Raw genomic sequence first — 27,166 nt, 5'->3', positions numbered from 1 at the left:
TTTATATCGCTAATTATTCAAGTTTATTGATTTGTTAATCAATTGCTAGTGTCAATGTTTCTTCAAAACCCTGTTTGACTGAAGATGTTTACCAAAATTTGGCATTTCAACACGGCAATCTGCCAGATAAATGGATTTTGGAGCTGGAAATATTCATAATTCTTAAGAATTAATTCTAAATTTATATTTATTTTCTTAGTGTGGTTAACAAAACAGAGCTGCCAGGCTTATTTATATCAATAATTATTCAAGTTTATTGATTTGTTAATCAATTGCTAGTGTCAATGTTTCTTCAAAACCCTGTTTGACTGAAGAAATTTACCAAAATTTGGCATTTCAACACGGCAATCTGACAGATAAATGGATTTTGGAGCTGGAATTAATTCAAAATTTATTTTTATTTTCTTAGTGTGGTTAACAAAACAGAGCTGCCAGGCTTATTTATATCAATAATTATTCAAGTTTATTGATTTGTTAATCAATTGCTAGTGTCAATGTTTCTTCAAAACCCTGTTTGACTGAAGAAATTTACCAAAATTTGGCATTTCAACACGGCAATCTGACAGATAAATGGATTTTGGAGCTGGAATTAATTCAAAATTTATATTTATTTTCTTAGTGTGGTTAACAAAGCCAGGCTTATTTATATCAATAATTATTCAAGTTTATTGATTTGTTAATCAATTGCTAGTGTCAATGTTTCTTCAAAACCCTGTTTGACTGAAGATGTTTACCAAAATTTGGCATTTCAACACGGCAATCTGCCAGATAAATGGATTTTGGAGCTGGAAATATTCATAATTCTTAAGAATTAATTCTAAATTTATATTTATTTTCTTAGTGTGGTTAACAAAACAGAGCTGCCAGGCTTATTTATATCAATAATTATTCAAGTTTATTGATTTGTTAATCAATTGCTAGTGTCAATGTTTCTTCAAAACCCTGTTTGACTGAAGAAATTTACCAAAATTTGGCATTTCAACACGGCAATCTGACAGATAAATGGATTTTGGAGCTGGAATTAATTCAAAATTTATATTTATTTTCTTAGTGTGGTTAACAAAGCCAGGCTTATTTATATCAATAATTATTCAAGTTTATTGATTTATTAATCAATTGCTATTGTCAATATTTCTTCAAAACCAAGAAATTTACCAAAATTTGGCATTTCAACACGGCAATGTGCCAGATAAATGGATTTTGGAGCTGGAAATATCCATAATTCTTAAGAATTAATTCTAAATTTATATTTATTTTCTTAGTGTGGTTAACAAAACAGAGCTGCCAGGCTTATTTATATCAATAATTATTCAAGTTTATTGATTTGTTAATCAATTGCTAGTGTCAATGTTTCTTCAAAACCCTGTTTGACTGAAGAAATTTACCAAAATTTGGCATTTCAACACGGCAATCTGACAGATAAATGGATTTTGGAGCTGGAATTAATTCAAAATTTATATTTATTTTCTTAGTGTGGTTAACAAAGCCAGGCTTATTTATATCAATAATTATTCAAGTTTATTGATTTGTTAATCAATTGCTAGTGTCAATGTTTCTTCAAAACCCTGTTTGACTGAAGATGTTTACCAAAATTTGGCATTTCAACACGGCAATCTGCCAGATAAATGGATTTTGGAGCTGGAAATATTCATAATTCTTAAGAATTAATTCTAAATTTATATTTATTTTCTTAGTGTGGTTAACAAAACAGAGCTGCCAGGCTTATTTATATCAATAATTATTCAAGTTTATTGATTTGTTAATCAATTGCTAGTGTCAATGTTTCTTCAAAACCCTGTTTGACTGAAGAAATTTACCAAAATTTGGCATTTCAACACGGCAATCTGACAGATAAATGGATTTTGGAGCTGGAATTAATTCAAAATTTATATTTATTTTCTTAGTGTGGTTAACAAAGCCAGGCTTATTTATATCAATAATTATTCAAGTTTATTGATTTGTTAATCAATTGCTAGTGTCAATGTTTCTTCAAAACCCTGTTTGACTGAAGATGTTTACCAAAATTTGGCATTTCAACACGGCAATCTGCCAGATAAATGGATTTTGGAGCTGGAAATATTCATAATTCTTAAGAATTAATTCTAAATTTATATTTATTTTCTTAGTGTGGTTAACAAAACAGAGCTGCCAGGCTTATTTATATCAATAATTATTCAAGTTTATTGATTTGTTAATCAATTGCTAGTGTCAATGTTTCTTCAAAACCCTGTTTGACTGAAGAAATTTACCAAAATTTGGCATTTCAACACGGCAATCTGACAGATAAATGGATTTTGGAGCTGGAATTAATTCAAAATTTATATTTATTTTCTTAGTGTGGTTAACAAAGCCAGGCTTATTTATATCAATAATTATTCAAGTTTATTGATTTATTAATCAATTGCTATTGTCAATATTTCTTCAAAACCAAGAAATTTACCAAAATTTGGCATTTCAACACGGCAATGTGCCAGATAAATGGATTTTGGAGCTGGAAATATCCATAATTCTTAAGAATTAATTCTAAATTTATATTTATTTTCTTAGTGTGGTTAACAAAACAGAGCTGCCAGGCTTATTTATATCAATAATTATTCAAGTTTATTGATTTGTTAATCAATTGCTAGTGTCAATGTTTCTTCAAAACCCTGTTTGACTGAAGAAATTTACCAAAATTTGGCATTTCAACACGGCAATCTGACAGATAAATGGATTTTGGAGCTGGAATTAATTCAAAATTTATATTTATTTTCTTAGTGTGGTTAACAAAGCCAGGCTTATTTATATCAATAATTATTCAAGTTTATTGATTTATTAATCAATTGCTATTGTCAATATTTCTTCAAAACCAAGAAATTTACCAAAATTTGGCATTTCAACACGGCAATGTGCCAGATAAATGGATTTTGGAGCTGGAAATATCCATAATTCTTAAGAATTAATTCTAAATTTATATTTATTTTCTTAGTGTGGTTAACAAAACAGAGCTGCCAGGCTTATTTATATCAATAATTATTCAAGTTTATTGATTTGTTAATCAATTGCTAGTGTCAATGTATCTTCAAAACCCCGTTTGACTGAAGAAATTTACCAAAATTTGGCATTTCAACACGGCAATCTGACAGATAAATGGATTTTGGAGCTGGAATTAATTCAAAATTTATATTTATTTTCTTAGTGTGGTTAACAAAACAGAGCTGCCAGGCTTATTTATATCAATAATTATTCAAGTTTATTGATTTGTTAATCAATTGATAGTGTCAATGTTTCTTCAAAACCCTGTTTGACTGAAGAAATTTACCAAAATTTGGCATTTCAACACGGCAATCTGACAGATAAATGGATTTTGGAGCTGGAGTTAATTCAAAATTAATATTTATTTTCTTAGTGTGGTTAACAAAACAGAGCTGCCAGGCTTATTTATATCGCTAATTATTCAAGTTTATTGATTTGTTAATCAATTGCTAGTGTCAATGTTTCTTCAAAACCCTGTTTGACTGAAGATATTTACCAAAATTTGGCATTTCAACACGGCAATCTGACAGATAAAAGGATTTTGGAGCTGGAATTAATTCAAAATTTTCATTTATTTTCTTAGTGTGATTAACAAAACAGAGCTGCGAGGCTTATTTATATCAATAATTATTCAAGTTTATTGATTTGTTAATCAATTGGTATTGTCAATATTTCTTCAAAACCAAGAAATTTACCAAAATTGGGCATTTCAACACGGCAATGTGTCAGATAAATGGATTTTGGAGCTGGAAATATCCATAATTCTTAAGAATTAATTCTAAATTTATATTTATTTTCTTCGTGTGGTTAACAAAACAGAGCTGCCAGGCTTATTTATATCAATAATTATTCAAGTTTATTGATTTGTTAATCAATTGCTAGTGTCAATGTATCTTCAAAACCCCGTTTGACTGAAGAAATTTACCAAAATTTGGCGTTTCAACACGGCAATCTGACAGATAAATGGATTTTGGAGCTGGAATTAATTCAAAATTTATATTTATTTTCTTAGTGTGGTTAACAAAACAGAGCTGCCAGGCTTATTTATATCAATAATTATTCAAGTTTATTGATTTGTTAATCAATTGCTATTGTCAATATTTCTTCAAAACCCTGTTTGACTGAAGAAATTTACCAAAATGAGGCATTTCAATACGGCAATTTGACAGATAAATGGATTTTGGAGCTGGAATTAATTCAAAATTTATATTTATTTTCTTAGTGTGGTTAACAAAACAGAGCTGCCAAGCTTATTTATATGAATAATTATTGAAGTTTATTGATTTGTTAATCAATTGCTAGTGTCAATGTATCTTCAAAACCCTGTTTGACTGAAGAAATTTACCAAAATTTGGCATTTCAACACGGCAATCTGCCAGATAAATGGATTTTGGAGCTGGAAATATTCATAATTCTTAAGAATTAATTCTAAATTTATATTTATTTTCTTAGTGTGGTTAACAAAACAGAGCTGCCAGGCTTATTTATATCAATAATTATTCAAGTTTATTGATTTGTTAATCAATTGCTAGTGTCAATGTATCTTCAAAACCCCGTTTGACTGAAGAAATTTACCAAAATTTGGCATCTCAACACGGCAATCTGACAGATAAATGGATTTTGGAGCTGGAATTAATTCAAAATTTATATTTATTTTCTTAGTGTGGTTAACAAAACAGAGCTGCCAGGCTTATTTATATCGCTAATTATTCAAGTTTATTGATTTGTTAATCAATTGCTAGTGTCAATGTTTCTTCAAAACCCTGTTTGACTGAAGATATTTACCAAAATTTGGCATTTCAACACGGCAATCTGACAAATAAAAGGATTTTGGAGCTGGAATTAATTCAAAATTTTCATTTATTTTCTTAGTGTGATTAACAAAACAGAGCTGCGAGGCTTATTTATATCAATAATTATTCAGGTTTATTGATTTGTTAATCAATTGCTATTGTCAATATTTCTTCAAAACCAAGAAATTTACCAAAATTTGGCATTTCAACACGGCAATGTGCCAGATAAATGGATTTTGGAGCTGGAAATATCCATAATTCTTAAGAATTAATTCTAAATTTATATTTATTTTCTTAGTGTGGTTAACAAAACAGAGCTGCCAGGCTTATTTATATCAATAATTATTCAAGTTTATTGATTTGTTAATCAATTGCTAGTGTCAATGTATCTTCAAAACCCCGTTTGACTGAAGAAATTTACCAAAATTTGGCATTTCAACACGGCAATCTGACAGATAAATGGATTTTGGAGCTGGAATTAATTCAAAATTTATATTTATTTTCTTAGTGTGGTTAACAAAACAGAGCTGCTAGGCTTATTTATATCAATAATTATTCAAGTTTATTGATTTGTTAATCAATTGCTATTGTCAATATTTCTTCAAAACCCTGTTTGTCTGAAGAAATTTACCAAAATTAGGCATTTCAATACGGCAATTTGACAGATAAATGGATTTTGGAGCTGGAATTAATTCAAAATTTATATTTATTTTCTTAGTGTGGTTAACAAAACAGAGCTGCCAAGCTTATTTATATGAATAATTATTCAAGTTTATTGATTTGTTAATCAATTGCTAGTGTCAATGTATCTTCAAAACCCGTTTGACTGAAGAAATTTACCAAAATTTGGCATTTCAACACGGCAATCTGCCAGATAAATGGATTTTGGAGCTGGAATTAATTCAAAATTTATATTTATTTTCTTAGTGTGGTTAACAAAACAGAGCTGCCAGGCTTATTTATATCAATAATTATTAGAGAGAAGGGTGTGCCGCTGGTGATTGAGAATTTCATTCTCAATCACCAGAAGGACACAAAGAGCTTGGCTCCCGCCGTTCACCCGCGCCTCTCCCGTTCCTCCCCCACCCGCGCCTCTCCCCCATCTCAATCACCAGAATTTCTAATCACCAGAATTTCTAATCACCAGAATTTCTAATCACCAGAATTTCTAATCACCAGAATTTCTAATCACCAGATTCTCCCGTTCACGGGTTGCTTTCCCCCCAACCCCCATTCACTGGATACTTTATCTCTCGTTCACCAGCTCCTTTCCCCCATTGCTTTCACCCCTTCTAATCACCAGATTCTCCCGTTCATCCCTTAATCACCAGAATTCCTAATCACCAGATTCTCTCTCTCTCTCTCTCTCTCTCTCGTTCACGGGTTGCTTTCCCCCATCCCCATTCTCCAAAATTAGTTTTGCTCGCACAGATATCTGGAGATTAGATTTTTACCCGTTTGCTTATCGCTTCAGAACTCCTTAATTTCTAATCTCTAGGCAATAAAAACAAGTTATTTACATTTAATTTTTTTATTTTAGAACTTTGTTTTACATGTTAGTAGGTACTATCAGATATTCCATTAAATGGTTATCTTGTGCATTACACAATGAAAACAAATTAAAGTAGCTAAGTTTACAGGTTAATTGATTATCTACGAGTAAATTAGTAAAATCTTGTAGTACTTCCGAGGGTGATTTAAAACAGCCAAAATAAGATTTTACTTGATGGTACGAATTAAATTGATCTGGGTACAAAAATAAACCCTCGAAAGGTTTTCCATATAATAATTCGTGAATTTTTTTAAGGTTTTTAACAATAGCTAAGTACATGCATTCGATAACATTTTTATGTTCGTTTAAAAGATTTATTTGAAACCGAATAAAATCAATTTTTTTTTGGAACTCACCGATTTCGCGAGCTCCCAGATCCAGAACATGACCGTAGGCAGAGTTCAATTTGATGTTGTTGGTAGTGGCGACGACGAATACGTTGTTGTCGTGATAGTCGATGATGTTGTGGGTTAGAGACGATGCTCCGGTTTGCGTAGCGGCGAAAAGCTCTCCCCAAAGAGAGAGTAGATTGGTGAAAGCTTCGGAGGTCAGGAACAGAATATTTTCGTTCGATTTTTTGAAGAAGAGAACTTGTAATTTTGATCCGTCGAAACCAAAAGAAATGTAGACTGATCCTCCTAACGTGATTTTTATGTTGATACGTCTTTCTTGGCCCCTGCGTTTGGATACGGTATGCGTCTCGGCTATAGAAAATTAAAATGTTAAGCCTTTGTCTATTGAAATAGTAATAGTATTAATAAAATAATGCTTACCAATAGATCGTTTTTCCATGTTTACGGTAGATGAGGAGAGCAAAGCGTATGCACTTCTTTTCAGTTCAGCGTCTCAGAGAGAAATGACGCATGGGAGATTAATCAGTTCCTATCTTGTTGAGATTAATTCATCACGTGATCTAAACTTCAAATAACCCTCAAATTCTATCGGCTCTCTCTCTCTCTGAGATAACAGTTCTAGACACTCGAAATTAAACCGTCCCGTGCTCGAAACTGCCTCTAATTATTCCCATTGACGTCACATATTAATCCACTTGGAAGAAGAAAAAAAACCCATTGTAGTTTCCTCTCGAGAGCTTGTGATGCAATCATATCCTAGAAAACAATACAATTAATAGAAATTAACATAAAATTAGTATACTTTTAATACCATTTTGTGAACTACAGTGAAAAAAGTTACAATTTTACGGTAGAAACGTTTTCAAAATACCACAAAATGAACTCAAATAAGAAAATTGTAATTAAAATAATCACTACGGCTATAATTTTAGAAGGTTGTTTCAGGACGGTGATTATGGCAGATGTTTGTACTTCAGTGTCCATATCGGAAATGAAGTTAAATGGAATATTTTGCGTAAATAAGTATAAATTTTAGCATAACCCTAATATATTCTCGAGAACTGAACAAGTTCTTTGGGAATAAGAGATAAGCTTACTATCTTCCCCTAGGCCCTATATAAGGGGGGGTGCCTGAACCGGGGGAACGTCACTCTATTGTTGTTCTTTGTGCGTCTAGTACCAGGATTTTTGAAGCGCGCTCTCTCTCTCTCTCTCTCTACGTAAGTTTATTTTGATTTTTTTTTATCGTAATTTTTTGAATAAGGTTTAAGTAAATCGGCATTAAAATGAAAGGTGTACAATACCCAGAAATTAATTTAGTTGATACCCCGGAAATGATTATAATCGACTCCCCTGAATTGATTGATATAACTGATAACGAGCTCCCGGAAGTACCCATAGTAACTTTACCCAATTCTCCAGAAATGGAAATAATAGATTTAACTGATACCCAAGACCCTACCCTTTCCTTAACTACAGTAACTGATTCGCAATTGGAACGTTTAAAAGAAATGACAATGGTACGAGATTATCTTAGAGAATATCAACTAACCCATCAAATCTGTTCGCCCCCTATCGATAATTTACCTTCACCCCTTTTAAGACCTAGTTCTATTCCACCTGACGAAGTACGTTTTTCGCCCACGTATACGCCTATGGATGCTCCCTCACCCTTTCTAGAATCAGATGACACATGTCACTCTTTATCTTTGGAAGATAATTTTATCATGTCGTCCCTCAGTACGGACAGCATTCAGCGCTTAGCTGAGAACGTACAATTTTCATTTGTACGCTAGTACTCGAAGGGAGATAACCATGCAATTTATTCATCCGTTTAATTGCGTAACGGCAGGCCCGAGTCAGAGTGGCAAAAGCTATTTAATTGAATCTATAATTAATCACGAAGAAGAAATGTTTGTTCCGGGTTTCAAAGAAATACATTGGTATTACGGAGAATGGCAAGCTCTATACGATAAAATGAAGCACAGGGTAGTTTTTAAAGAAGGATTGCCTGTTTTATCTGATTATGACGGAAAAGATCCTATATTATTAGTTATCGACGACCAGATGAGCGAGAGTAAAGGTCAAATTGGTGATTTATTCGTGAAAGGGACCCATCACCGTTCTCTAAGCGTTATTTTTATTACACAGAACTTATTCCATCAATCAAAAGATAGCAGATCCATTTCCCTGAATTCGAATTACATAATTTTATTGAAAAGCCCCCGAGACCGTCAGCAAGTGGCTTATCTCGCTAGACAAATGTTCCCTGATAAGTGGCGTTTTGTAGTTGACGCTTACGAAGACGCGACTTCGAGACCTCACGGTTACCTAGTATTCAATTTAACTCAAACTTGTCCCGAAGATCAAAGAGTCTTGACTAATATTTTACCGGGAGAAACGTGCTACGCTTATCTCCCTAAATAAATAAATAGAACTAACATTTCGTAATTTCTATCAGTTATGAATCATGTCTCGTAGAGTACGTATCGAGAGAGACGCTCTCCGATATCTCGGTCGTTGCAAACCCGTTCAAAGAAAAGCCATTTTAGCTAAAGCCGACAAATCCCTCATAGACGCTATCAGTGAATGTATTCATAACACTTTAATTGGTAACGTAAAACTATCAAATACCCAAAAAACCAGGTTATCTCGTCATAAAAATACCCTTCGAAAACTAGCTAGTAAGCGGGTAGCTTGGAAAAGTAAAAAGAAATTGTTAGTTCAGTCTGGGGGCGGATTTTTCTCGTTTCTTCTACCCGTCGTTTCAACCCTTCTTGGTTCTATATTCGGTAGTAAACAATGAAACACGCCAGAAAAATGATTCTCGTCCCTAGCGGCGTTTTAAAGCCAGACCCGTTCTAGCACCCCCTCGCTCTGACAGTCTCTGAATTAGACGTTAAGATGGACCAAATATTAAATATGAAAGATTTAGACGACGCCTCGAAATGGATTTTATACGAACAAGCTTTAATGAGACACGGAAATCTACGTAAGCAAGCCTCGGCTCCTAAAGAAATCGAAATTGCCCCCGCATTCGACTCGCTAAGTAGGGACTGGATAGACGATTTGCCTTTGATATATTACCAAAAAGCGCAAAGCATGGTGGATCAGTTGGAAACTGTACCCGAAAGAATACGGTGGGATGAAAACGGGGAGCTCGTAATAAACGGTCGACCTATTAAAGGTTCCAATATTAGCGAAATTACCAAAGCGTATTTAAATCCTAAAACCCACCCAAAACCTATCGGATATTTCGCGTTTATTTCCAATTTAACCCAATTTAACTCTTCACCGGCAATCCAAGGCTTTCCCTCCCCGCTAGCTCCGAGAACCCGACAACGACGTTCTCCCGTTAAGCGCGAGTATCCGGTTCCTCAAAGTGGGCGTGCGCGCAGGACAGATAAGCCCCGCCCCACTCGTAGCCTTGACCGAGATCACTCCTCCACGTCTGACTCTTCTCTTCACTCTTATAAACAAACAAGGAGTCGCGCGCAAAAGTCTAAAGTATGGGCGAAGCTATTTTAGAAAAAATATATTTTAACCCGAAGCATCCGGCTTCTTTCGGAGGCGCTGAAAGGTTATTCCAGTCCGTAAAGTCTCACGGCTTAAGTAGGGAAACTGTAGAAAAATGGTTAAGAGGAATCGACGCTTTTACGATGCATAGGCCGAAATATAAAAAGTTTCAACGAAATAAAATAGTAATTAGTAATATAAGGGAACAATACCAGGCTGATATTAACGATATGCGCTCGTTAGAGGCAGATAATGACGGATACAAATACATTTTAACAATTATAGACTGTTTTAGTAGAAAAGCGTGGGGGTTACCTCTTAAAACTAAATCGGGGAAAGAGGTTTTGAAAAATATAAAAATTGTTTTTAAAGACGGAATTCCAGATAAATTTCAATCGGACAAGGGTACGGAATTTAGGAATAAAGAAGTACAAGGATATTTCAAAAAGAATAAAGTTAAATTTTTTAGTACCGAAAATGACGAAATAAAAGCCTCTATCGTAGAAAGGTTTAATAGAACGTTAAAAACAAAAATGTATAGATATTTTACCCATCACTCCACAAATAGATATTTGGAAGTCTTACAGGACTTGGTCGAAGCGTACAATTCCTCTTATCATAGCTCAATTAAAATGGCCCCTAATGACGTTTCGGAAAATAACGTATTACGTGTGTACAATAATATCTACTCTAAATATTATGCCGAGAAACTGAAAATGAAACCGCAATTCCAAGTAGGGGATTTGGTTAGAATAAATACAACTAAAATGATATTTCAAAAGGGTTTCGAAGCTAATTATACCGAAGAAATATTTAAAGTCGTAGCTATAGTTAAAAGACATCCTCCCGTTTATAAAATAAAAGACCTATCAGAAATCGATATAAAAGGGACGTTCTATTCGAGAGAGCTTCAAAAGGTCAGTGCGCCTCGTTCGTTCAAGTTAAACAAGATTTTACGTCAGAGAACTAAAAACGGAGTAAAACAATTGTACGTTAGTTGGCTAGGATATCCTCCATCGTTTAATAGTTGGGTTAATCAAGATGACGTCTGGGATTTACATAACTCTTCCTAGTAATACTAGAGATAAGAATAAGAATAATTCAGAAAATACTCTAGCCTCGTATTCTACAACGTTGGCCAAACCCATTAGTTTACGCGGAGATTGGGAAATTGCTCTGGTAGAAATTATTTATCCTTTATCTTTTTATAACGTAAGCGAGCCAATGGGATGTGGAATAGAAATTAAGGAATTACTATCGAAACCTCCAGCCCACATAGTAGATTACAAATATACCTACGACTTCCGCGAGATACCTCAGGGCTACTACAAAAATCCTCATGAACTTTTGGCCGTACTTAATGAAAGTATTAAAAGTTTGAACCTTGATTTAAAGGAAAGCGCTAATTCAGAGTTCGATAATGATTCATTAGGAAAATTTGAATATAGTTTAGAAAGTGGACACGTACAATACACTTCCTATAGTAAACATTATTATCAACTCGAGTTAACGCCAAAGTTGAGGAAAATTTTAGGATTTAGAGATAATGTTACTGATATTTCACCAAAGGTAGCATTCAGATCAGATTCCCCTATGCAATTAAACTTATTCATCCCCGATCTTATGTTCGTGTATTCCGATTTGGTAGGAAATGAAATGGTTGGGGATACATTAGCCCCCCTTTTGCGAACAATTGTTGTAGACCAAAACGCCCCCAATGGATCAACCGTTTCAAAAACTTTCGATTCTCCGCATTACCTTAAACCGAGTAGAAATTATTTTGACTGTATCGACATTAATATAAGAACTAGTTTAGGTGAATTCGTGCCATTTCAGTTTGGTTCAGTCACGTGTAAAGTACATTTACGACGAGCTCAGTAAAAAAAAAGAATGGCTTATCAGTACGTCGATAGAAATTGTCCCTACATGCAATATTATTTAAATCAGGCGGGGGGCGGAGTAGATTTACCTTATTTCTCTGGGTTTGCGGGACAAAAAGGACACGGAATTGGTAGCTTTTTTTCTGGGCTAGCTAGGTTTGTATTCCCATTCCTAAAACAGTCTGCCAAATACGTGGGAAAAAGGGCCATTTCTACAGGAAAGAAAGTACTCGGAGACGTCTTGCAAGGTCAGGACTTAAAAACGTCGGCCAATAAACGAATGACAGAAACTGTGGACGAAATGGCAGCGCAAGAAGGTTCGGGTTCGGGTCGTCGCAAGAGAAGAAAAACTACTAAGAAAGCATTGAAGAAGAAGAAAAAGAGTTCAGTTAAACGCCGCAAGTTCACGCGTACGGTTCGCGATATTTTTGCTCTCTAAAAAAATGGAAGTACTTAAAAGCGAATTAAATATTTTCAACGAACTACCAACTCAACTCAGCGTTGAAAAGGGTCAAACGGTATGATGTAAGCCAATTTCATCTATCGACAGCAGTTCTATCATCGAATTCGTGGTACCGGGTACGGGAGACTCTTACACAGATTTGGCAATGACAATGATATATTGTAAAGTAAAAATCGTCAAAACCAACGGTGACAACTTGGATGCCGGGTCTAACGTTTCGCTCGTGAACAATTATCTGCATTCGCTATTCAAACAATGCGAAGTGAAACTCAATGATACGACGGTTTCACCATCGGCCTCAAATTACCCCTATAGGGCCTATATCGAAACCTTGCTCAACTTTGGGTACGATGCAAAAAACACTCACCTTGCGACATCTGGATGGTACGATGACACGGCTGGAAGTATGGATCTGATAACAAACGCAGGATTCATAAAACGTCAGGTTCTAGCTGCTGAATCAAAAGAAATTGAACTTTACGGGAACATTTTTTGGGACATTTTTAATTTCAACAAATATTTAATTAATGGCGTACAACTTAAGGTTTCACTCACTAGAAATAGCGATAATTTTACCCTTTTTAGCGACACTGTCGACGCGTATAAAGTCGAATTTATAGACGCTGCTCTAATTGTACGTAAAGTTAAAATTATGCCTAAAATTTTATTAGCCCATCAGCAAGGATTATTACGTAGCAATGCCAAATATCCCTTTACTCGTACTGAAATTAAAGTTAAAACATTAGCTAGTTCTATTCAGAACGATAGTTTTGACAATATATTCTTAGGTCCGATGCCCAACAGAGTCATTATTGGTTTAGCCACCAACAAAGCGTATAAGGGCTCCGTTAAGTCTAATCCTTATAATTTTGAAAATTTCGACCTAAATTATCTGGCTCTATACGTTGATAACGAACAAATCCCTTCGAAAGCGTTGACCCCTAATTTTAATAGTAAACAATTTACGCTAGCCTATCATTCGCTATTCTCGGGATCTGGGATACTCTATCAAGACGAGGGAAATCACATCGCGTTGGCTCACTTTCCTCTAGGCTTTGCCCTATATGCTTTTGATTTAACCCCCGACAATTCGGCCAGTGACGTCACGTTTTGGAACCCCGTAAAGAGAGGGCAACTACGTTTAGATTTAGGATTTGGTACCCCTTTAAAAGATTCTACGGTCGTTATCGTGTACGCTGAATTTCAATCTTGTTTACAGATAGATAAAAATAGGAACATTATTCGAGACTATTAAAATGACTACGACAAACGTGGACTTATCTCAGGCACTGTATAAAACACCGAACTTTTTAGGCGTGTTTTCTTCAGATAATTTAAAACCCATGGTGAAATATCCGCAATCGCTTATCATTAATTTTGATAAAAGGGGAGAAACAGGTTCTCATTGGATTTGCGTCTACGTCGATGGCCGAAAACGGGGATTCTATTTTGATTCAATGGGGCTTCCCCCATTTTTACCCACAATCAGAAAATATTTAAATTCAATGTGTAAGACGTGGACATTTAGCAAAAGACGATTGCAAGGACTAACTAGTAACGTTTGCGGCGAATATTGCGTAATGTATATTTTGCATAGAACTAAAGGACAGAGTACAAAAACGTACTACCAAAAGTTTTCCAAAAATTGGGAAAAAAACGACAGCAAGATATTTTTATCTTTCGCAAATCATGCTAGAAAAATCATCACATCGAATTTAGCGAATCCATTAGCTAGAGAGAGAGGTATGGTGACTGACTGGAAAAAATCCGGTTCCAGAGGATAAAACAATATATTCCCACGCTATCTGGTATCTTTTAGAGATATGACCCGACCTCTCTCGAAAACATGCGCGCGCTTCTATGAGCGCCAAACCATTTACTTTCGAATAAAATAAACCATCCAAAAACAAAAAAATTAAAATAGAATCAGAAAGTATTGGTAAAGTAGTTAGGACAACGTGGGTGGTTTACGCAATCTAGCATGAAAACAAAACAAAACATTGGTAGAAATATATTATTGCATTATTCCTGTACGTTCTATTTAAAGTACTTTCTAAAAGTCATTGAAATCTGTTACCGTCTTGAACCATTGAAATATGTTTTCTACCCTGTCATTAACAAAATATCTTTAGTACACGCAAAATAAGATTGGTGAAAAAAAACATTGCCTTAGATAATTTAACAGGGATTTAGTTAGCTTTGGGTCTTGTAATGATAAAAAAGATTGAAATTTGACTCTACCATTTTATTTAATAATATAAACTCATGTACGCGAAAAAAACAATTGTAAACAATTTTTCCTATGTAACTTTTTTCACTCTTAATAAATACTTTAAAAAACGTAACAAAAAAAAGACTCTTTATTGAAAATCGCTTACCCTTTTTTTCCAGAATTTCGTTAAGTCAACCAGTCCGATGCAAGAACGTACTACAATGCGGACTCTTATCTGTAAATTTGTTAGACTTTGCACGAACCTAAACCATCTTCTCGTGACGTACGCTAAGAGGAAGATGGTGGAAATTCCCAGTCTCACGAAATTAATTATCTACGAACACTATTTAACCAATGGAAAAATTTACAGACTTTACCCACTTATTTACACACTGAATAGATTCCACACTCAATCACTAACTTAGATTTCATCACGGAAAAGAAGGAGATAGGATATAGGGGCTAGGAATTGGTGGGGATGGAAAATGGTATAAAAAGGGAGTAAATCAATTAGAACAAATTATTCCAACCTTTTTCTTTGCTTGGAGCAAAAACTAAATCGAAATCAAAAATGAGGTAAATATTATTTTAAGATTTAAATAACTTTTAGAACAAAAATTTTAGATTTTAATTTTCTTCATGTAGAATTGAAGAAATTAAGGGGATATTAATACAAAGTGCGAGCGATGATTCTATTAAATTTGAGATTAGAATAAGGTAATAAATTAAATTTCACGAATTATTTATACTGTACTAAAGTTAAAATTTTATGTATTGTTCTGTTAGCTTTGAGGTTGGAGAGCCCAGGAAGCTTCTTCAAGTCTGGGAACATCAATTATATTGGGACGATGAGGGCGAAATACATTCCAGTAGGATACTACTCATCGTCCCAATTATTTTATAATAAAAAAATTAACATTTATCACGATTCTTTTATTTTCCTATCCAACAATAATCATTTCAGTATATATCAAACATTACAATAACAAGGATTATATGCAATTGCAATTGCTAAAATAGTGTATTCTACCGAGTTAATAGTCTCTAAGATTTCCTCCTGGGGGTTCCCCCCGAAACAGGATTAATTTTTATCAAAGTTGTATCAGAAGTAAATTAGTGCGAAGTAAGCGCAATGTATTTTCAGCTATTCTAATTTGCCTAATTTAACACGTGACGAATTTTTTTCGCTAACCGATGAGCAGTAACCTCTATTTTTGGTTACATTTTACATTCTCCCGTGACGTCAATTGGTTTCAGCCAATGAGAAATCAGGATTTACTTGAAGTTTCGAGTGTTATTTGATCTCTAGATATACGACTCAACGTTCTTTTAGTTCCTGGACCTCATCGAGAAGAGACACGTAGATTTTCGCGCTCCGTTCCCCGCCTTCTCGACTCTATTTACTGGCAAAGGCTTCAGGATTTCCGTAAAAGTAAGTGACTTTATTATTTTACTGTAGAGGGAAATTAGGCCTTGTTTAAATTGAAGTAAATAGACTTAGATTCTAGTCAAATAGTAATAGAGTCTAACCAAAATAAATAGAAAAACATTTATTGAAATTTAGGCTTAACCAATTAGGCTTAAGAATGTTGACAATAGCTTATAGAAACTATCAGTTTACAGTATGGACATCGAAGCGTATCGACTTGAAACTTTTCGTCACTGGAGAAATCCGCACGTTACTAAGGAACAACTAGCGAAGGCTGGATTCTACTATATTCAGCGGGGCGATGAAGTACGATGTTACAAGTGCCACGGCGTATTAGAAGGATGGGAATCAGGAGACGTACCAGAATGGGAACATGCTAGATTCTTTCCAAACTGTCCGGCTAGGGATAATTCACCATCGGAAAAAAAGTACCTTTCGCTAGAATGGGACATTCCCCCGACGCCAAAAGCAACTACGGTCTCTGACAAAAGCTTCTCACCTGTACCAGAAGAAGACGTTTGTGACTGTCCCTCGGATGTCAGACGATACTGTTGCTAAACACTACAAATACGTGAGTTAGAACTTTTAATTAAATTAAGTTGCAGGAGATCGTTTCACCTCATTTAAATGCCTGTAAACTTAACTACTTTAATTTGTTTTAATTGTGTAATGTACAAGATAACCATCTAATGGAATATCTGATAGTACCTACTAACATGTAAAACAAAGTTCTAAAATAAAAAATTAAATGTAAATAACTTGTTTTTATTACCTAGAGATTAGAAAATTAAGGGGTTCTGAAGCGATAAGCAAACGGGTAAAAAATCTAATCTCCAGATATCTGCGCGAGGAAAACTAATTTTGGAGAATGGGGATGGGGGAAAGCAACTGGTGATTAGAAGGGGTGAAAGCAATGGGGGAAAGGAGCTGGTGAACGAGAGATAAAGTATCCAGTGAATGGGGGTTGGGGGGAAAGCAACCCGTGAACGGGAGAATCTGGTGATTAGAAATTCTGGTGATTAGAAATTCTGGTGATTAGAAATTCTGGTGATTAGAAATTCTGGTGATTGAGATGGGGGAGAGGCGCGGGTGGGGGAGGAACGGGAGAGGCGCGGGTGAACGGCGGGAGCCAAGCTCTTTGTGTCCTTCTGGTGATTGAGAATGAAATTCTCAATCACCAGCGGGACACCCTTCTCTCTATTATTCAAGTTTATTGATTTGTTAATCAATTGCTAGTGTCAATGTTTCTTCAAAACCCTGTTTGACTGAAGAAATTTACCAAAATTTGGCATTTCAACACGGCAATCTGACAGATAAATGGATTTTGGAGCTGGAATTAATTCAAAATTTATATTTATTTTCTTAGTGTGGTTAACAAAACAGAGCTGCCAGGCTTATTTATATCAATAATTATTCAAGTTTATTGATTTGTTAATCAATTGCTAGTGTCAATGTTTCTTCAAAACCCTGTTTGACTGAAGATATTTACCAAAATTTGGCATTTCAACACGGCAATCTGCCAGATAAATGGATTTTGGAGCTGGAAATATTCATAATTCTTAAGAATTAATTCTAAATTTATATTTATTTTCTTAGTGTGGTTAACAAAACAGAGCTGCCAGGCTTATTTATATCAATAATTATTCAAGTTTATTGATTTGTTAATCAATTGCTAGTGTCAATGTTTCTTCAAAACCCTGTTTGACTGAAGAAATTTACCAAAATTTGGCATTTCAACACGGCAATCTGACAGATAAATGGATTTTGGAGTTGGAATTAATTCAAAATTTATATTTATTTTCTTAGTGTGGTTAACAAAACAGAGCTGCCAGGCTTATTTATATCAATAATTATTCAAGTTTATTGATTTGTTAATCAATTGCTAGGGTCAATGTTTCTTCAAAACCCTGTTTGACTGAAGAAATTTACCAAAATTTGGCATTTCAACACGGCAATCTGACAGATAAATGGATTTTGGAGCTGGAATTAATTCAAAATTAATATTTATTTTCTTAGTGTGGTTAACAAAACAGAGCTGCCAGGCTTATTTATATCGCTAATTATTCAAGTTTATTGATTTGTTAATCAATTGCTAGTGTCAATGTTTCTTCAAAACCCTGTTTGACTGAAGAAATTTACCAAAATTTGGCATTTCAACACGGCAATCTGCCAGATAAATGGATTTTGGAGCTGGAAATATTCATAATTCTTAAGAAATTTACCAAAATTTGGCATTTCAACACGGCAATCTGACAGATAAATGGTTTTTGGAGCTGGAATTAATTCTAAATTTATATTTATTTTCTTAGTGTGGTTAACAAAACAGAGCTGCCAGGCTTATTTATATCAATAATTATTCAAGTTTATTGATTTGTTAATCAATTGCTAGTGTCAATGTTTCTTCAAAACCCTGTTTGACTGAAGAAATTTACCAAAATTTGGCATTTCAACACGGCAATCTGCCAGATAAATGGATTTTGGAGCTGGAAATATTCATAATTCTTAAGAAATTTACCAAAATTTGGCATTTCAACACGGCAATCTGACAGATAAATGGATTTTGGAGCTGGAATTAATTCAAAATTTATATTTATTTTCTTAGTGTGGTTAACAAAACAGAGCTGCCAGGCTTATTTATATCAATAATTATTCAAGTTTATTGATTTGTTAATCAATTGCTAGTGTCAATGTTTCTTCAAAACCCTGTTTGACTGAAGAAATTTACCAAAATTTGGCATTTCAACACGGCAATCTGACAGATGAATTAATTCCAGCTCCAAAATCCATTTAAAATTAATATTTATTTTCTTAGTGTGGTTAACAAAACAGAGCTGCCAGGCTTATTTATATCGCTAATTATTCAATTTTATTGATTTGTTAATTAATTGCTAATGTCAATGTTTCTTCAAAACCCTGTTTGACTGAAGAAATTTACCAAAATTTGGCATTTCAACAAGGCAATCTGACAGATAAATGGATTTTGGAGCTGGAATTAATTCAAAATTTATATTTATTTTCTTAGTGTGATTAACAAAACAGAGCTGCCAGGCTTATTTATATCAATAATTATTCAAGTTTATTGATTTGTTAATCAATTGCTAGTGTCAATGTATCTTCAAAACCCTGTTTGACTGAAGAAATTTACCAAAATTTGGAATTTCAACACGGCAATCTGCCAGATAAAGGATTTTGGAGCTGGAAATATTCATAATTCTTAAGAATTAGTTCTAAATTTATATTTATTTTCTTAGTGTGGTTAACAAAACAGAGCTTCCAAGCTTATTTATATCAATAATTATTCAAGTTTATTGATTTGTTAATTAATTGCTAGTGTCAATGTTTCTTCAAAACCCTGTTTGACTGAAGAAATTTACCAAAATTTGGCATTTCAACAAGGCAATCTGACAGATAAATGGATTTTGGAGCTGGAATTAATTCAAAATTTATATTTATTTTCTTAGTGTGATAAACAAAACAGAGCTGCCAGGCTTATTTATATCGCTAATTATTCAAGTTTATTGATTTGTTAATCAATTGCTAGTGTCAATGTTTCTTCAAAACCCTGTTTGACTGAAGAAATTTACCAAAATTTGGCATTTCAACACGGCAATCTGCCAGATAAATGGATTTTGGAGCTGGAAATATTCATAATTCTTAAGAAATTTACCAAAATTTGGCATTTCAACACGGCAATCTGACAGATAAATGGATTTTGGAGCTGGAAATATTCATAATTCTTAAGAAATTTACCAAAATTTGGCATTTCAACACGGCAATCTGACAGATAAATGGATTTTGGAGCTGGAATTAATTCAAAATTTATATTTATTTTCTTAGTGTGGTTAACAAAACAGAGCTGCCAGGCTTATTTATATCAATAATTATTCAAGTTTATTGATTTGTTAATCAATTGCTAGTGTCAATGTTTCTTCAAAACCCTGTTTGACTGAAGAAATTTACCAAAATTTGGCATTTCAACACGGCAATCTGACAGATGAATTAATTCCAGCTCCAAAATCCATTTAAAATTAATATTTATTTTCTTAGTGTGGTTAACAAAACAGAGCTGCCAGGCTTATTTATATCGCTAATTATTCAATTTTATTGATTTGTTAATTAATTGCTAATGTCAATGTTTCTTCAAAACCCTGTTTGACTGAAGAAATTTACCAAAATTTGGCATTTCAACAAGGCAATCTGACAGATAAATGGATTTTGGAGCTGGAATTAATTCAAAATTTATATTTATTTTCTTAGTGTGATTAACAAAACAGAGCTGCCAGGCTTATTTATATCAATAATTATTCAAGTTTATTGATTTGTTAATCAATTGCTAGTGTCAATGTATCTTCAAAACCCTGTTTGACTGAAGAAATTTACCAAAATTTGGAATTTCAACACGGCAATCTGCCAGATAAAGGATTTTGGAGCTGGAAATATTCATAATTCTTAAGAATTAGTTCTAAATTTATATTTATTTTCTTAGTGTGGTTAACAAAACAGAGCTTCCAAGCTTATTTATATCAATAATTATTCAAGTTTATTGATTTGTTAATTAATTGCTAGTGTCAATGTTTCTTCAAAACCCTGTTTGACTGAAGAAATTTACCAAAATTTGGCATTTCAACAAGGCAATCTGACAGATAAATGGATTTTGGAGCTGGAATTAATTCAAAATTTATATTTATTTTCTTAGTGTGATAAACAAAACAGAGCTGCCAGGTTTATTTATATCAATAATTATCCAAGTTTATTGATTTGTTAATCAATTGCTTGTGTCAATGTTTCTTCAAAACCCTGTTTGACTGAAGAAATTTACCAAAATTTGGCATTTCAACACGGCAATCTGCAAGATAAATGGATTTTGGAGCTGGAATTAATTCAAAATTTATATTTATTTTCTTAGTGTAGTTAACAAAACAGAGCTGCCAGACTTATTTATATCAATAATTAATCAAGTTTATTGATTTGTTAATCAATTGCTAGTGTCAATGTATCTTCAAAACCCTGTTTGATTGAAGAAATTTACCAAAATTTGGCATTTCAACACGGCAAACTGCCAGATAAATGGATTTTGGAGCTGGAATTAATTCAAAATTTATGTTTATTTTCTTAGTGTGGTTAAAAAACAGAGCTGCCAGGCTTATTTATATCAATAATTATTCAACATTATTGATTTGTTAATCAATTGCTAGTGTCAATGCATCTTCAAAACCCTGTTTGACTGAAGAAATTTACCAAAATTTTGCATTTCAACACGGCAATCTGCCAGATAAATGGATTTTGGAGCTGGAATTAATTCAAAATTTATATTTATTTTCTTAGTGTGGTTAACAAAACAGAGCTGCCAGGCTTATTTATATCAATAATTATTCAAGTTTATTGATTTGTTAATCAATTGCTATTGTCAATATTTCTTCAAAACCAAGTTTGACTGAAGAAATTTACCAAAATTTGGCATTTCAACACGGCAATCTGCCAGATAAATGGATTTTGGAGCTGGAATTAATTCAAAATTTATATTTATTTTCTTAGTGTGGTTAACAAAACAGAGCTGCCAGGCTTATTTATATCAATAATTATTCAAGTTTATTGATTTGTTAATCAATTGCTATTGTCAATATTTCTTCAAAACCAAGTTTGACTGAAGAAATTTACCAAAATTTGGCATTTCAACACGGCAATCTGCCAGATAAATGGATTTTGGAGCTGGAATTAATTCAAAATTTATATTTATTTTCTTAGTGTGGTTAACAAAACAGAGCTGCCAGGCTTATTTATATCAATAATTATTCAAGTTTATTGATTTGTTAATCAATTGCTATTGTCAATATTTCTTCAAAACCAAGTTTGACTGAAGAAATTTACCAAAATTTGGCATTTCAACACGGCAATCTGCCAGATAAATGGATTTTGGAGCTTGAAATATTCATAATTCTTAAGAATTAATTCTAAATTTATATTTATTTTCTTAGTGTGGTTAACAAAACAGAGCTTCCAAGCTTATTTATATCAATAATTATTCAAGTTTATTGATTTGTTAATTAATTGCTAGTGTCAATGTTTCTTCAAAACCCTGTTTGACTGAAGAAATTTACCAAAATTTGGCATTTCAACTAGGCAATCTGACCGATAAATGGACTTTGGAGCTGCAATTAATTCAAAATTTATATTTATTTTCTTAGTGTGGTTAACAAAACAGAGCTGCCATGCTTATTTATATCAATAATTATTCAAGTTTATTGATTTGTTAATTAATTGCTAGTGTCAATGTATCTTCAAAACCCTGTTTGACTAAAGAAATTTACCCAAAATTTGGCATTTCAACACGGCAATCTGCCAGATAAATGGATTTTGGAGCTGGAATTAATTCAAAATTCTTAAGAATTAATTCTAAATTTATATTTATTTTCTTAGTGTGGTTAACAAAACAGAGCTTCCAAGCTTATTTATATCAATAATTATTCAAGTTTATTGATTTGTTAATTAATTGCTAGTGTCAATGTTTCTTCAAAACCCTGTTTGACTGAAGAAATTTACCAAAATTTGGCATTTCAACAAGGCAATCTGACAGATAAATGGATTTTGGAGCTGGAATTAATTCAAAATTTATATTTATTTTCTTAGTGTGATTAACAAAACAGAGCTGCCAGGCTTATTTATATCAATAATTATTCAAGTTTATTGATTTGTTAATCAATTGCTAGTGTCAATGTATCTTCAAAACCCTGTTTGACTGAAGAAATTTACCAAAATTTGGAATTTCAACACGGCAATCTGCCAGATAAAGGATTTTGGAGCTGGAAATATTCATAATTCTTAAGAATTAGTTCTAAATTTATATTTATTTTCTTAGTGTGGTTAACAAAACAGAGCTTCCAAGCTTATTTATATCAATAATTATTCAAGTTTATTGATTTGTTAATTAATTGCTAGTGTCAATGTTTCTTCAAAACCCTGTTTGACTGAAGAAATTTACCAAAATTTGGCATTTCAACAAGGCAATCTGACAGATAAATGGATTTTGGAGCTGGAATTAATTCAAAATTTATATTTATTTTCTTAGTGTGATAAACAAAACAGAGCTGCCAGGCTTATTTATATCAATAATTATTCAAGTTTATTGATTTGTTAATCAATTGCTAGTGTCAATGTATCTTCAAAACCCTGTTTGACTGAAGAAATTTACCAAAATTTGGAATTTCAACACGGCAATCTGCCAGATAAAGGATTTTGGAGCTGCAATTAAGTCAAAATTTATATTTATTTTCTTAGTGTGGTTAACAAAACAGAGCTGCCAGGTTTATTTATATCAATAATTATTCAAGTTTATTGATTTGTTAATCAATTGCTTGTGTCAATGTTTCTTCAAAACCCTGTTTGACTGAAGAAATTTACCAAAATTTGGCATTTCAACACGGCAATCTGCAAGATAAATGGATTTTGGAGCTGGAATTAATTCAAAATTTATATTTATTTTCTTAGTGTAGTTAACAAAACAGAGCTGCCAGACTTATTTATATCAATAATTAATCAAGTTTATTGATTTGTTAATCAATTGCTAGTGTCAATGTATCTTCAAAACCCTGTTTGATTGAAGAAATTTACCAAAATTTGGCATTTCAACACGGCAAACTGCCAGATAAATGGATTTTGGAGCTGGAATTAATTCAAAATTTATGTTTATTTTCTTAGTGTGGTTAAAAAACAGAGCTGCCAGGCTTATTTATATCAATAATTATTCAACATTATTGATTTGTTAATCAATTGCTAGTGTCAATGCATCTTCAAAACCCTGTTTGACTGAAGAAATTTACCAAAATTTTGCATTTCAACACGGCAATCTGCCAGATAAATGGATTTTGGAGCTGGAATTAATTCAAAATTTATGTTTATTTTCTTAGTGTGGTTAAAAAACAGAGCTGCCAGGCTTATTTATATCAATAATTATTCAACATTATTGATTTGTTAATCAATTGCTAGTGTCAATGCATCTTCAAAACCCTGTTTGACTGAAGAAATTTACCAAAATTTTGCATTTCAACACGGCAATCTGCCAGATAAATGGATTTTGGAGCTGGAATTAATTCAAAATTTATATTTATTTTCTTAGTGTGGTTAACAAAACAGAGCTGCCAGGCTTATTTATATCAATAATTATTCAAGTTTATTGATTTGTTAATCAATTGCTATTGTCAATATTTCTTCAAAACCAAGTTTGACTGAAGAAATTTACCAAAATTTGGCATTTCAACACGGCAATCTGCCAGATAAATGGATTTTGGAGCTGGAATTAATTCAAAATTTATATTTATTTTCTTAGTGTGGTTAACAAAACAGAGCTGCCAGGCTTATTTATATCAATAATTATTCAAGTTTATTGATTTGTTAATCAATTGCTATTGTCAATATTTCTTCAAAACCAAGTTTGACTGAAGAAATTTACCAAAATTTGGCATTTCAACACGGCAATCTGCCAGATAAATGGATTTTGGAGCTGGAATTAATTCAAAATTTATATTTATTTTCTTAGTGTGGTTAACAAAACAGAGCTGCCAGGCTTATTTATATCAATAATTATTCAAGTTTATTGATTTGTTAATCAATTGCTATTGTCAATATTTCTTCAAAACCAAGTTTGACTGAAGAAATTTACCAAAATTCGGCATTTCAACACGGCAATCTGCCAGATAAATGGATTTTGGAGCTGGAAATATTCATAATTCTTAAGAATTAATTCTAAATTTATATTTATTTTCTTAGTGTGGTTAACAAAACAGAGCTTCCAAGCTTATTTATATCAATAATTATTCAAGTTTATTGATTTGTTAATTAATTGCTAGTGTCAATGTTTCTTCAAAACCCTGTTTGACTGAAGAAATTTACCAAAATTTGGCATTTCAACTAGGCAATCTGACCGATAAATGGACTTTGGAGCTGCAATTAATTCAAAATTTATATTTATTTTCTTAGTGTGGTTAACAAAACAGAGCTGCCAGGCTTATTTATATCAATAATTATTCAAGTTTATTGATTTGTTAATTAATTGCTAGTGTCAATGTATCTTCAAAACCCTGTTTGACTAAAGAAATTTACCCAAAATTTGGCATTTCAACACGGCAATCTGCCAGATAAATGGATTTTGGAGCTGGAATTAATTCAAAATTCTTAAGAATTAATTCTAAATTTATATTTATTTTCTTAGTGTGGTTAACAAAACAGAGCTTCCAAGCTTATTGATATCAATAATTATTCAAGTTTATTGATTTGTTAATTAATTGCTAGTGTCAATGTTTCTTCAAAACCCTGTTTGACTGAAGAAATTTACCAAAATTTGGCATTTCAACAAGGCAATCTGACAGATAAATGGATTTTGGAGCTGGAATTAATTCAAAATTTATATTTATTTTCTTAGTGTGATTAACAAAACAGAGCTGCCAGGCTTATTTATATCAATAAATATTCAAGTTTATTGATTTGTTAATCAATTGCTAGTGTCAATGTATCTTCAAAACCCTGTTTGACTGAAGAAATTTACCAAAATTTGGAATTTCAACACGGCAATCTGCCAGATAAAGGATTTTGGAGCTGGAAATATTCATAATTCTTAAGAATTAGTTCTAAATTTATATTTATTTTCTTAGTGTGGTTAACAAAACAGAGCTTCCAAGCTTATTTATATCAATAATTATTCAAGTTTATTGATTTGTTAATTAATTGCTAGTGTCAATGTTTCTTCAAAACCCTGTTTGACTGAAGAAATTTACCAAAATTTGGCATTTCAACAAGGCAATCTGACAGATAAATGGATTTTGGAGCTGGAATTAATTCAAAATTTATATTTATTTTCTTAGTGTGATAAACAAAACAGAGCTGCCAGGCTTATTTATATCAATAATTATTCAAGTTTATTGATTTGTTAATCAATTGCTAGTGTCAATGTATCTTCAAAACCCTGTTTGACTGAAGAAATTTACCAAAATTTGGAATTTCAACACGGCAATCTGCCAGATAAAGGATTTTGGAGCTGCAATTAAGTCAAAATTTATATTTATTTTCTTAGTGTGGTTAACAAAACAGAGCTGCCAGGTTTATTTATATCAATAATTATTCAAGTTTATTGATTTGTTAATCAATTGCTTGTGTCAATGTTTCTTCAAAACCCTGTTTGACTGAAGAAATTTACCAAAATTTGGCATTTCAACACGGCAATCTGCAAGATAAATGGATTTTGGAGCTGGAATTAATTCAAAATTTATATTTATTTTCTTAGTGTAGTTAACAAAACAGAGCTGCCAGACTTATTTATATCAATAATTAATCAAGTTTATTGATTTGTTAATCAATTGCTAGTGTCAATGTATCTTCAAAACCCTGTTTGATTGAAGAAATTTACCAAAATTTGGCATTTCAACACGGCAAACTGCCAGATAAATGGATTTTGGAGCTGGAATTAATTCAAAATTTATGTTTATTTTCTTAGTGTGGTTAAAAAACAGAGCTGCCAGGCTTATTTATATCAATAATTATTCAACATTATTGATTTGTTAATCAATTGCTAGTGTCAATGCATCTTCAAAACCCTGTTTGACTGAAGAAATTTACCAAAATTTTGCATTTCAACACGGCAATCTGCCAGATAAATGGATTTTGGAGCTGGAATTAATTCAAAATTTATGTTTATTTTCTTAGTGTGGTTAAAAAACAGAGCTGCCAGGCTTATTTATATCAATAATTATTCAACATTATTGATTTGTTAATCAATTGCTAGTGTCAATGCATCTTCAAAACCCTGTTTGACTGAAGAAATTTACCAAAATTTTGCATTTCAACACGGCAATCTGCCAGATAAATGGATTTTGGAGCTGGAATTAATTCAAAATTTATATTTATTTTCTTAGTGTGGTTAACAAAACAGAGCTGCCAGGCTTATTTATATCAATAATTATTCAA

At 32.6% G+C, this 27,166-nt stretch overlaps 2 protein-coding genes across 2 annotated transcripts in view; one reads left to right on the top strand and one right to left on the bottom strand.

Annotated features, from left to right (window-relative positions):
• LOC149940609 (uncharacterized) overlaps positions 1–7,174 on the bottom strand; it is a 101,278-nt gene extending 94,104 nt beyond the window's left edge. The window contains exons 1-2 of the mRNA XM_090179336.1: positions 7,134–7,174; positions 6,466–7,064 (exon numbers count right to left, since the gene is read on the bottom strand). Of these exons, the coding sequence (XP_090035462.1) occupies positions 6,466–7,064; positions 7,134–7,152 (618 nt within the window). The 5' untranslated portion in view covers positions 7,153–7,174. The remainder of the gene's footprint in view (positions 1–6,465; positions 7,065–7,133) is intronic.
• A 9,021-nt stretch (positions 7,175–16,195) lies between these two features.
• LOC149940608 (death-associated inhibitor of apoptosis 2-like) lies at positions 16,196–16,827 on the top strand. The gene is made up of 2 exons (XM_090178434.1): positions 16,196–16,216; positions 16,401–16,827. The coding sequence occupies exon 2, from the start codon at positions 16,409–16,411 to the stop codon at positions 16,769–16,771; it is 363 nt and encodes a 120-aa protein (XP_090034560.1). The 5' UTR covers positions 16,196–16,216; positions 16,401–16,408; the 3' UTR covers positions 16,772–16,827.
• The last annotated feature ends 10,339 nt before the right edge of the window (positions 16,828–27,166 follow it).

This window comes from Leiobunum rupestre, chromosome 6 (assembly GCF_980474605.1).
Source record: "Leiobunum rupestre chromosome 6, qqLeiRupe1.1.hap1, whole genome shotgun sequence".
NCBI lineage: Eukaryota > Metazoa > Arthropoda > Arachnida > Opiliones > Sclerosomatidae > Leiobunum > Leiobunum rupestre.
The sequence above is the reverse complement of the archived record's forward strand: the minus strand, read 5'-3'. Positions and strand labels throughout refer to the sequence as shown.